This window comes from Neodiprion lecontei, chromosome 3, assembly GCF_021901455.1.
Source record: "Neodiprion lecontei isolate iyNeoLeco1 chromosome 3, iyNeoLeco1.1, whole genome shotgun sequence".
Taxonomy (NCBI): domain Eukaryota; kingdom Metazoa; phylum Arthropoda; class Insecta; order Hymenoptera; family Diprionidae; genus Neodiprion; species Neodiprion lecontei.
The window spans coordinates 32,538,717-32,551,422 of NC_060262.1; the positions used below are offsets into that span (position 1 = coordinate 32,538,717).

The window sequence follows — 12,706 nt, forward strand, 5'->3', positions numbered from 1 at the left end:
ACAACGAGAAATCGTTGAGCCTTGATTCACTCATAATTGCAGTCCGTTATAGATACCTAGTGCGGCAGAGAAACGCGAGGCGCAATCTCCAGAAGGCGGCGGACAACGATCCTCTGCAATTACCTACTGCAGCAGTGCAACAGCCGCCCCTTTATACAGTCGATGCACCTAACGAGCGTCGAGTTGCCGGCTACATTGCCGAGATTCGACTATAGCGGGTGCGTGTAAGTGGACGGGCAGTAAACTCGAACGAGTGACTCACAGTCGTTGTTTTAGAATTTGTCCAGATGTTTAGTGTCGAAACTGGGGATTGAAAATAGGTTGCATCAGATATTGAGAAGCGGAGAGAAATGCAAAAAACCAAAAAGCGAACTCTTGTTTTGAATTTTATCAGGGAGAATATTATACAAATTGAAAATTCGTGATTATGGGGGATTGACGAAGGAAAATTTTCGCCGATTTTCGGCATGGATAGAATTTTTTATTAAAAACAATTTGTCTTGCGACGTTTCGGCCGAGCCCTGCCGACCATTATTAGGCTGCTATTAACAAATGAAAACAAAAATTGTTCGACAGGAAATTTCTTTTCTTGTTTACGCTGTCTTATAATTAACTTACATCGTCCCTACGTCAAGATTCGGACGCGTGTTTAGAATAAATACAATTTAAGAAGAATACAAGTATAATCTTATAATTATAGAGATAGCATTAACAAGAAAAGAGCTGCCCTGTCAAACAAGTTTTCGTTTTCTTTTCTTAATAGCAGCCTGACGATGGTCGGCCGGGTCGGGCCGAAAGGTTACAAGACAAATTATTTGGAATAAAAAAATTCTCTCACGACAAAAATCGACGAAAATTCCCCTTCATCGAGTACGTTACAGGCATGGTAGGTACGTATACGGATTTATGCCGACACGCTGCTCCGAGAATGCGGCCCTGGGCATGCAGATGGGGGTCCATTCAAGGTGAACCGCCTTCCGCGAGTGCTCGGGTCGAGTCTGGTATAATTCCGACCCGAGCTAACAAGGGATTTCTATTTAAATACGCGCGCCGTTGATACATCGAGAGTTGACCGAGGCGAAGGGAAAAAGCATCGAGGAATTATTGTCACACGCCTGCGTTTCTCGATACGCGTAAATCGGGTCCTAATATTCTAATACCAAATGTGTGGAAGAAGCTCGTCGTGCAATGCGCAAGTACGAATAAGGTAGAATCTATATATATATATATATGTATGTATGTATATGCATATCAGGTATACGATACACCTATGCTGTACGGATATTTCTCTCAAAGTGTGTTTGAACGAGATAAGAATATAACTCGTGCCCGTGTTTGTAATATTTTTTCCTGCACGGTGGGATGCTTCGTCACTATACGTATACACACCTATTACACACCGATTACACGTACCTGCTGTATAACTATTACAATGCCGCTCGATGCGTAATACGTGGCTGCAAAAGGTGTTTGACAAGAGATAAGATAGGGTCGTGTTATATGTGTTTGTCATGGGCTTCCAATATTTTTCGACAGGTAGCTTCTATAAATTCTTGACAAAATATACGCACGGCGTAAGCCGAATTTTTAACGAAGGTATTCAACTCCGCAAACGTTATTTTTCATTCGCAATAGATACGAATTCAACAGGGCCAAGTTGGAGGTAAAAAATCATTCCTCGAACAAGTCTGCCTTCTTCCGGATTCCACGGCCCCGTCAAGTACGACTTCGTTGATGGAAAAGTTTGATTTTCAATTCGGAATAAGAGAAATGGAAAACGGAAAACGGAGGGTAGCTTTGAGCTACGGTTGGAAAGTCGCCGCGCGAGAGGGAACGAATGTTTTAGAATGATTGTTTCTGGCTCCTGCAGGGTGGATGTCTAATATTATACGTTATACAGGGCGCAGGAGAACAAAGGCCTGCAGGGAGCGCGTATTGTGCTGTCAAGTTGACGTGACGTTTACCGCTGGGCACGTTAATAGAATTATTCCTGCTGATTCCGCTGCCGCTGGCTTGTTCTAATAAACGTGATATCCATTTCGTCGAGGTACCGCATCGAGAAAACTGTACCGGATGCTTCCGTGCCGTTGCCCGCAACTGTCTTGTACGCAGACTACAGGGTGTCTCGGAAAAAAAAATTACGATTTTCCACCGTGACACCAGCTGAAAAGCTTGTTTGGGTTAAAACAAAGATTCTGTGAAAAGATTTTTCGACTTTTCATATCTTGTCACATTTTTCCGAATATATGAAGAAACACGATGAAGCACTTCAATTGTTATTTCTTTCCTGACATTTATAATCTACCCAAAGATCACGATCCGTAATACAACAATGTAAATCGTAAAAGTTCATACTGAATTATAACTATTTTATGAGATTGAATTGCTAATGAAAAAGTTGTCAGATACACTTCTCGAACATCAACTGAAGACTTGATATTACAAGTGTGGGTCTCCTTTGTGACGTAAATTGATATAATGATTGATCTGAGCAATAGAAAAAAAAAAAATGTACTCACGTTTCTTCATAAATTTGAAAAAAGTACGCAAGTGGAAAATCAACTAATCGCGATCTTCCACATAACGTGAAACGCTCATCTGTTGACAGAATATTTTTTTCAACTTGAACAATCTTTTTAGGGGGTGCCATGTAGAAAAATCGCAAATTATTTTTTTCTTACACAGCCTGAATTTTTTATCTGAATTACAATATCAATCCTCAGAAATTTCTCCGCCCCGTTAATGTCGGAAAACGCGGATTTCATAGTCGAAAAAAGAAGTAATTTCATGCAATTTGTTGAATCGTATTTTCTGCAGTGTTCGCACTGCTGATACGTTTTGTTAATAACAGTTGTTAAACATTCGCGCCCTCCAGATATAAATGTGGGGCAAAGATGGCCAACAATTTAATATAGGATCGTTACAAAGAGTGAAATTACCCGTTTTGCTTCCCTTTCTGATCTAATATCCGTCACTGATAAAAGACCTTTCACGTGTCAAAGGAAGAGTAAGGTTGCTGCGTCGATCGATATTATTGTGAAAACAGTCTAGTTTCTGATTTCTATCTACAGGCACGTTGGCCAGTAAAAGCATTTTCATTGCTCAATTTATTTGTGCCTGTTGGATAATTTCCTTACGCTCAACGAACCCGTTATTTTATTCCGTAACGCAAAATCGTTACAGTATAATATATAATATGTATATATGCAGTCTTGGCAGAAAGGAACGTGCGGTATCGCAATTAAAAATCTATACACCCACCGCGTACGAGATCTGGCAAAAATCCAAGAATCCAAGAATACGAGAATAGCGCAGGATCTGATATAGAAAATAGTAATTCGCCGAGATATTTCGATGTGCTCGTTCGCGATGATCATACCGAAGCGAGAAGAGGTCGGAATCTTACGGGCAATGGAGCCAATGAAATCGGTTGGATGGGGGTAAAAAAGTATAACGGCCACACAAGGCTATTCAAGGGTCACAATATCCAATTTTCAGACTTGAAAATCTAATTCGTAAAATTTCAACAAGATGTGCAGACAGTAGAAATATATATTGTATACCTAACAATAAGATCGAAACTCTCGTTTTTCGGATTCTGTACTTTGGCTCTCTGTGTTATACTTTCAACTTTTCTACAGTTTGTCTTCTCCATACACTTCACTTCGATTTCCATAATTTGAAATTCGACTAGTTAGATTCTCTCGACTCTGAAAATTCTACTTTCCGACCCGCCGTCCCTGACTTTTCTCCGAAGATCGTTGGTTTTGGGACTTGATTTCTGAGACGCGCGTCCCGTCGATACGACCCTGGGTCCCAACCTTCGACGGCAGACGAAGCGAAATGTACGCCGAGAGAATTTGCTGCGCATAGTTGGCATTCCCGCGACGCTCCGAGTTCGAGTCGCTGGTCGGCCATGGCATCCGTCGGCCGAGGGTTTCTCTCGCTTCAACAATACACCGCGTAAAACGCGATTTCGTACCCTTTCTCTTCGCGATAAATTATCATTCTTACGCAGGCTGCCGCCGACTCTTCCCACTTTTCGATACTTTAGAAGGCACCGCGTGAATTCCATTTAGCAGACGACTGAATTTAACAAGGTTGCCCCTGATTTGAATTGATAAATTTCACGAGTTAGTTGTAAATTTTAGTTTTGTCAAAACTCTTCAAAACTCTATGAATTTTTTAGGCCAATAAAAGGTTCCTCGTCTATTTCAAATTTTACAGGTTAATTTTCAGGTAGTAGAGTGGTTATCTAAATTGATACATACCGACGTCAAGAGTCAATTGTTGCGACTCTAAAGCCATGTATAATTTGGCAAATAGTTATATTTTTTCCATACCCTTAAATTATCAGCACCGATGCTGCAACCGTCCTATCGAATTTAAATACGCATTAGCATGATCGACGCTGTCGCAATTTGGATCGCGTTAACGGGGTAATAAATTCTATTTGAATTGATTACCGGTTGTTGATGATAGAGCTATACGTAATGCATAACAGACGCGTTAAAGGAAGCCACGATCCGTCGTTGTCCTTGATTGTGTAACAATGCGACGGCACGAGACTGTAATAAACAAAACTGAACAACAGACGCGATAGTGATAATGGTAACGTAACAAAGAGCAACAAAGAAAAAGAAAATACGAAACTGACCACGTAAACAACAGCCAATATGTAAACCGTCGGTGTTTTTTCAGTAAAAATAGTTTCGCCTCGCGGTCTCAAATATTTGTGGCCTTTGCAACGTTTATAAATAATAATACTCGATACAGATTATATGATTTGAGAACAGGTCAATTCGACTGGTTGTTGAACCGAGCAAGATTAATGACTCGTTTTCTAGACAAATTTTAGTTGAGGAAGGCGAGAGGCGTACCCAATAAACGGCACTTCAGCTCGCGGTGTTGTTCCAAATTAATTACTCTTCAATTAGGTACAGTAACTAACACCGCCACGGATATCTTTATAAGTTCATTGCTCATCGTCAACGTCTAATTGACAAACGGGTCAACGTCGAGCAGCAGGTATGGGATTAGAGTGAATCAGGTTTGAAATTCAGTTTAGATTGTTTCCTGCAATCTCAGCGCTCTTTCTTAATCTGTTTTATAATCCATGGTTTTTAAGAGGACGTCGAATCTCCGTAAAATACCGCAGATCGTATTTTTACAGTTCTCACTTTTTCTGAACGAGAAAATTCCTTCAAATTTTGGCAAATCATTTGACTCGGAAGAGTACAAGGAATCAACGAAATCACCGAACATATGCTTGCAACGGATTCTCGCTCACTTTGAGGCGGTTGCGGGATTATTGAATCCCATGTTTTTCGTATTTTTACATCAGTTTTTCGAGTGAACCCACAAGCACAATTGGAAACATTTGTAAGCGTATAATTTCCCAAAGTTTGAAACGATTTAGTTACTCCAGAGAGAAAGGACTTATAGTTAAAATACGATTCGGTCACTCCGTCGGCACTCCGACATCCCCTTACAATTAAATTATAACTACGGGTTCCGGACTGGACCAGAAATCATCGCCTCCTGACTCGTCCCTCGAATACCGTGATATTATACACAAAAGTATTACAGTGTTGGCGATGGTTGAACGCGCGACCCGTGGCGTGAAAATATATATATTTTTAGACCAGAAACCGTGGCAACGTCGGTGCGGCGCGGAGAAGAAAAGAGAAGAGAAGAGAAGAGAAGAGAAGATGAGAGAAGAGGAGAGAAGAGGAGAGACTCGAAGTAGTACATGACCGAACGAGGCCTCCTTTTTCACGTGAATTTCGGCACCGCCCGCTGTCAGGAGAGTAGAATGTAGAAAAGGTAAGGGCGAGGTATCCAGGGCCCGAAAATGAATAGGACCCTAAACGCCGTGACAATGGTGGAAATTTAGGGGCTGTATTTCCCTTGGCTGGCAGCGTGCGCAAAGCGCGCAAGGTGTTTTTCTCACATTCTTCACCGAGCCAGAGGCGGAAAGGACGCGGTCAGACAGACGGCTGCCGACGAACCAACCAACCAACCAACCAAAGAACCGCGGAGCTCTTCGGCGGAACGGGGGAAGAAAAAGGGTTTTGTTTATCTTCGAGTAAATCAAGTGTCGGTGCGTTCGTCCGAGCTCACGGACGCTCTAAACTCCGCGTCTAAATCGTATCTTCGCAGATTACAGAGTTCATCGAAAAATCTCGGAAAAATTATCAAAACAAGAATAAAAAAAAAAAAAAAAAAAACGAACCTCTTGTAATACGCTTATTTATCGTATTTTAAAATATTACGAAACGGATCAATGGCTCAACTAACGCAAGAGGTACGGTTTCGGAATGGTCTGCATTTGCTTTCTCTCTTCGTATCGTCTCCGCTCATTATCGGCTTGGACGAGTTTATCGTAATCGAAAAAAATCCATCGCCGACGGCGAACGATGATCGGTTATACGGGGTTCACGGATCTCTAATTCGAATCTATCCTCGCCCCATGAGAACCCTGATTATATTAAGTACGCGGGAAAACGGTCTGCTTAACATAGCGTTTATCTGCTCTTCTCCATTTTAGTGCTTTTTCACTGCCTCGTCAGCCATTGCCCATAAACTCTGTGGTGGAGCGGCGCAGTTCAGTTCTATCCCCGGTTTCTGTGTAGGCGTGTACAGATTTACACACCGGCATTCGTCCCACATGCATGAGTAGCTCTGCATCGCGCCGAGCGTGATACACACCACGACGCGGCGTCCCGCGCACGTTCATACATGTAAGTACATACATGTGCACACATGCGTACATATACGTATGCACACGGAGCGTCGCGTCGCTCTCTCGGTTGGGAATACAGCGGGCCCCCCAATACCAATTCGAAACTCGTAAACATAATTTTTATGTGATGTTTGGATTACTTTACGCGTGGATAGAGAGACCACGAAGTGCGCAATTATTTTGGGGCTCCCCTGTTTTCAGGCCCCCTTTTCCGTCGCTGACGGCTCTTCAGCTTTTCTGTGCCGACTCCCCTGATCGGAAAAAATGGGATGGGAAGGGGGGATGACGCGCCTGCAGCAGCATATCAAGGGTCGTTCACCGTCAACAGAAACGTCTATCCGTACGTCTGCCTGTCTGTCTTCTTCCGAGCCCAGTGAACCGCGAGGAGAGGCATTCGATCCAAGATGCAGGGAAGGACCGAAATCAAATCCCGCCAATTGCGGAACACGTCGTTTAAATCGAGTTCTTCGCTACCCACGCGCTCGGATCAACGACGAGCATGACAATCAATGCATGCCGCGAAGGATGGGAGGTGAGGAAGAGAAGAGAGACGATGGAAGAAAGTTGAATTGTTTTCCCTGTCGGTGATTGAACGAATGAATGAATGAACGAATGAGGGAGGTGTGATTTACGGACTCCCGTTGCTTCTGCAGGTACTTTTCTCGTATCTGTTATTTTTATTTCCTTTTTTTTTAAATCTTCTTTCTTTGGTCTGATTGGTCGTTTTTAGTTACTCTTTATCCCCTGGCACATTTTATGTAACGTATTGTCACACTGATAGCATCGCGAGATAAGGTGCGATAAAATCGTGGCCGATCATCCATCATTGCGGGTGACATTGATACGGTGTGACAGCGTCGCCGCTGCTTAAAACCCTTCGAAATTCTTTTAAAACTAAAATGTTCCTCCGGCTTGAGGCGAAGTATAAACAAACGGACGTGTGCACGAACTGCATGTAGCCGTGTGACCTTCTTTTTCGATTCTCTGCACGGACGGCGACAGTCGTTGAATAATCGCGAAAACGTAGGTCGGAATGTATCGTACAGCATTTGAACAACGTATGAAATTCGAATTCGATAATGCAGGTATCTGATGTCTTAGCTTACCAGTTTTTTCTTTGATTTCGCACAAGACGGAGAATAGGGCTGGTTTCATTCTGTGGCAATTTAGCGTGTGTTTTCTGTGGACAATAACAAACAGAAAAGACGTTTAACTATTGTTTAAACAGACAGCGTACACATATTCGATATAAATTAAAAACAACAATAACCCGCAATAAGGCCGGTATATTCAAGTGTTAAACAACTCTCAAACCGATCGCTTGTCGTATTTTGCGCCTCCTTTATTTCGGTTATGAAAACGAATTACACTCAACGCATTAGTAACTCTATGAGCAGGCACTTGTTACCGTAATCGTCACCTCTTTCCATTCTAAATTACAGAGTATCGATCCCTGAATCATCGACAGAATCAAGTTCCCGACGGAATTTCGTCCGCGCGATATTCATATTTTCCCTAAAGTATACTCGCGAAATGATTGAATTGGGAATTTAATTACCTAGCCTGTGCCTCGTCCAAACTTTGGTCCGTTATGTTCATAATCTGCTGTAATATTTCGCCGATGTCCTGTTTCCTCGCCTCGACGCTCTGATCGGGGCCTTGAGCCGCGCTCGCATCGACGGGCCCCATGCTGCCGTAGCCCCCCGTGTTTTGGGCCCCTTGACCCTGGTTGCCCCCCATCAGACTCACACCTGAACCACCGTGTTGCAGCATCCTTCCAGTTTCATCCATCAACTGAGTACCAGCTCCGTTTACGTCTGGCGGCTCGCTGGAGCACCGATGTTCTCTTTGCTCTGTTTTTGTTTTTAGTTTTTTTTTTTTCGTTTTTTTTTTTTATGATGCCTCTCGCGATTTTGTCAGGACTTCGGAGCGACGAATGACTGATCCCGAATGGTTTTCTTTACAAGATTTACAAGAACTAAAAACAAAGAAACACACAACAGTAAACAAACAATCAAACAATCGCCAACCGACGCGTTTCACTTTCTCATTTCTCTTCTATTTTGCGATTATTATTGGACGATGATGATGATGATTATTAAAATACTCCCATCTCGCGCACAAACTTTCGTCGTTGTATTAATTTTTCAACACGTGTTCCACTTTATCCGTAACTAACAACGAATCTTATATCGCGTACATATGTTTCTCCGTGTGTAAATACGGCAAACTCTGCTACCTTCGTCGTTCTCTTCGGGATTATTTGGAAATATATATATGTATATACTCGCAACTACGGTAATAATAATAACAATAACAATAATAATCACTGTGGTTATTATTATCGATTTGTTACATTAAAACGCGATTGAAAATAATTCGTAGACACTATCAGCATCGTATATGTATTTATATGTGTGTATATATATATATGTGTATATACAATATATATATATATATATATATATATACAACAGTGTCTTCTGGTATTAATTTCCTTTGTCTCGAATTTCCAACGTTCACACTTACGTTTATTCTTATATTTTATTGTATTATTGTATTCTTTTTTATCCTTTATGATATATATATGTGTATATATATATCTCTTATGTTTTAGGTTCGTAGTCGGTATGATGTAGAGTAGTGTCTAGTTGACGGATTGTCAAAGTGTTACGTATACACGGTTCGTTTTATTACAGTTATTATTTTATGTATCTATTTGTTTTATTTATTACTTTTTAATAACTATTAATTTACGTCATCCTCGTTACCGTTTTCGAATCCTCGGTATTGTTGTTTTCGACGGTGTTTCACGGTAAGCCTAGGCCGATTTGGAAAACTCTTGCCATTCGTATGGCATTACTCTGTGCCTTTACAAGGCAGCGCGCGGCCCGTGTGCGTTCTGTCTCTAGCGATCTGACTTTGGTTAGTGTGAAACTAGCTTCCCTCGGTGCCGAGTGTGCGTGCGCCAGCCATACCCGTTCCCGCCAATCAGAGGACCGCATTCGCGCTCCGTCCTCCGACACGAGACGTCTCTCTCTCACTTGTTTGCTGCCCCATGCGCGACTCTTCGTTGACGCTTGTTTATTTAACCTCCGAGCATCAAACTATCACCGATTCGATGTCGTTCACGGTTTACACGCACTGTCGCCAACACTCCGATATTCACTAAGGTCTGATCATTGTATAAAAGTTTTTCACATTAATGCTGATTGTATTCACGTAAGGCAGGTTTAGTCTCGCACGTCGCGCATCCGACGCTCATTCCTGACAGCAGTTGCGACGCAGACTCCGCCCACATTGCACTTTTTATTCTACAGTTTTTATTTATGTACCCGATTAGGCGGCATGTTGATACGTATTTGTCCCACTGTTTACTTATTGGTGAAAAATAATATTTTTACTCGTGTTTTACCGGCAAAATATCAACTCTCAAGCGTCTAAACGGAGGTTTAATTTGCCAAACAAACCCGTGAGCATGCGCGGCAAATAAACATGGCTTCCATGGCGGCCATGTTTGAATGCAGTTGTTGATTGGAACTGGAACCGATGTTGCAGGATTTCTTTTGCGATTACGTGGTAATATTTGGTATCTGGGAAACTTATATGTTAAAAAATTTTGGAATAAAAATTAGCCGCTGTTATCAAGTGTTGAATTTATCACCGTTGTAACGAAAAAATTTGAACTCAACTTTTCAGACTGTCGTTGCTGTTTACTACAATAAACAATAAATTAATGAATGTATGCGTGCAATAGTGCGTATAATTATGTCCGTCAGCTGGGATAAATCAAAATAAATAATGGTTTCATACCTGGCTTACGGAAACGTCAGATTCGTCAGGATTCACGGATAAAATTCTAACATAACCCAAAATAACCTTAACTTAACCTAATCTAATCCAAGTGACAACGAGGCTTGACGTCTACCCACGTTTCCTTGCAAAGTTTTGCTCGCTACTTTTCGCCGGTAAGAATGTCTGCTGCTGATAACGGTACAAGAATATTCAACCTCAACGTTGCACCTTCTTTATCACTCCCTCCTTGCCTGGAATGACGTTTCCCAATTGATAGTAGCGCCATCTGTGCGTCATTTGATAGTACCAGACACAGACTCAGTAAGTCTACGGGCCTGAGAGAGCTCACGCTCGTCTTTCCGTGATATAGGTTTTTGACACTAATTTTCGAGGTATTTGGTCGGTAAACGCGTGGCGTAACCGACCAATACTCTGCCGTATTAAGCGTCGTGAAAACAGTGAACGATGCGGAACACATTTACGGGGATCAGTAGTCAAATATGAACAAATTACTAACATCCACTGTTTTCGTGATGCCGAATATGGCCGATCACTGAAGATACTGCAGAGTGCAGTTCAGTTACCGTCATGCCTTTACCGTTCAAATATCTCTAAAACTAGTTCTGAATACCTGTATGGTGTCAAAGGGCGCTAATACACCGGAGACACGAGAAGTGCAAGCGTGGGCTCTCTCAGGCTTCTGTCTGCTTCTCTCTCGTACGTTTCGCGATTTGACCACGCCGCGGCGACTGCTGTTCGTCATCGTCATTATATTTACAAGCTGCAGGAGGTGCACGTGAAATTTTGTGGTTAAAAGGAAAGACAAGATGCAGTTAACAGAGACGCGTAAGGCTAAATCATTCGACGTGAAGTTGGCGAAGCAGATATTGATAAGGGAAAATAAGTACATAACAGATTTGTTCTCCCGTATGCCTATACCATACTCTGCCCTGCACAAAAACGGTTCGAACTCAAATATAACCTGAAAATTTGATAATTCTTACGTTGTATAGACTCGTCTGGTTGACAACGAGATATAATTTAACGCTTTTTTTATTGCAGATGAATTCCAAGACGATGATGCCGACCACGAGCAACAAACCAATGACAGAGGTATTAGTTTTTTGCAATAAGTCTGCTAGAGATAACAATTGTAGAATATTTAAAGTTCTTGGTTATCAGCGGCACGCTTGCGTGTGGAAAGACTACATAATTGATATTTCCAAGGATTCCTATAAAAGATTGATGAAAAGTTCATCCATTACTGTTAATTACCAAATACTCTCGTTTTGGGTTATAGAAAAGATGTTTTTGGCTCTGGGGTCAGGCACGTCGAGAGCGAATACGTTAATAGAGTTGCATGAAAAATTGGAACAGTTGAAGGGAAAGCGATTGGATTATAAAGCGAAACTTTTGAAAAAGGGCCTGAAAAATAGACTGAAGAAAAAAAGTAAAAAAGAAGAGAGATTGATGCAGAAAAAACTGGCCAAGACAGAGTTGGCTGCAGCTGGGGGTGCCAAAGCGAAGCATGAGAACGGAGATGTGCCCAAGTTCACAAGACCGAAACCAATTTTCAATTCGGAAGGTAAAATGGTCTTCAGTAAATTCGACTTCTCAGAAATCGGTGCTAAAAAAGTACAGCCTAAAGTAGACAAGGATCCCAAAAAGATTCTGCAAAAGTTGGAAAAACAGAAGTTGAAGATAAACGAACTACAGCAAGCTGGAAAAAAAGATGCGGCCGATGAACTTCAGGAGAGACAAGCTTGGAAAACTGTTCTAGCCAAGGCAAGTGGGGAAAAAGTCAAGGATAATCCAGAGTTATTGAAAAAATCAGTCAAAAAAGAAGAGCAAAAAAGGAAACATAGCGCTAAAAAATGGGAGGCTCGAAAAGAAAAGGTTCAGAAATCGCTGGAAGAGAAACAACAAAAAAGACAAGAAAACATTAACAAACGAAAAAGGGAAAACAAAATAAACAACCTGAAGAGAGCTTCTAAGAAGGGTCGAATCATACCTGGATTTTGAATAGCTTTCTTTGAATCATCAACTTAGCACAAGAATTGTCACTGTATGTAAAAAAAGCGTTATGAGATCAAGTAACGTGGTTCAAATATATTATCATGTTCGCAAGTTGTGATGTTATTTGCAACACAGTTTCCATGGCATTCA

At 41.6% G+C, this 12,706-nt stretch overlaps 2 protein-coding genes across 10 annotated transcripts in view; one reads left to right on the plus strand and one right to left on the minus strand.

Annotated features, from left to right (window-relative positions):
* LOC107220166 (homeobox protein extradenticle) overlaps positions 1-10,718 on the minus strand; it is a 64,499-nt gene extending 53,781 nt beyond the window's left edge. For 2 of the 9 annotated variants that reach the window (XM_046734484.1, XM_046734483.1), the window contains exons 1-2: positions 8,304-10,149; positions 7,852-7,925 (exon numbers count right to left, since the gene is read on the minus strand). In XM_046734484.1, the coding sequence (XP_046590440.1) occupies positions 7,852-7,925; positions 8,304-8,536 (307 nt within the window). In that variant the 5' untranslated portion in view covers positions 8,537-10,149. Of the gene's footprint in view, positions 1-7,851; positions 7,926-8,303; positions 10,151-10,558 lie in introns of those variants that run through there. The other 7 variants (XM_046734481.1, XM_046734480.1, XM_046734479.1 and 4 more) reach the window with 7 other exon arrangements.
* Positions 10,719-10,877: 159 nt separating this feature from the next.
* Positions 10,878-12,667, plus strand: LOC107220167 (surfeit locus protein 6 homolog). Its single transcript, XM_046734487.1, has 4 exons — positions 10,878-10,932; positions 11,188-11,503; positions 11,603-11,653; positions 11,841-12,667. Exons 2-4 carry the CDS (start codon positions 11,368-11,370, stop codon positions 12,560-12,562), a joined length of 909 nt encoding a protein of 302 aa, XP_046590443.1. The 5' UTR covers positions 10,878-10,932; positions 11,188-11,367; the 3' UTR covers positions 12,563-12,667.
* Positions 12,668-12,706: the final 39 nt, after the last annotated feature.

Bases quoted from the DNA above. Each gene is read 5' to 3' on its own strand.
- LOC107220167 (XM_046734487.1), top strand. From the start codon at position 11,368: ATGCAGTTAACAGAGACGCGTAAGGCTAAATCATTCGACGTGAAGTTG. The intron at 11,504-11,602 runs GTTCGAACTCAA...TTTTTATTGCAG, and splicing joins CTCTGCCCTGCACAAAAACG to ATGAATTCCAAGACGATGAT. The intron at 11,654-11,840 runs GTATTAGTTTTT...TTTGGGTTATAG, and splicing joins GCAACAAACCAATGACAGAG to AAAAGATGTTTTTGGCTCTG.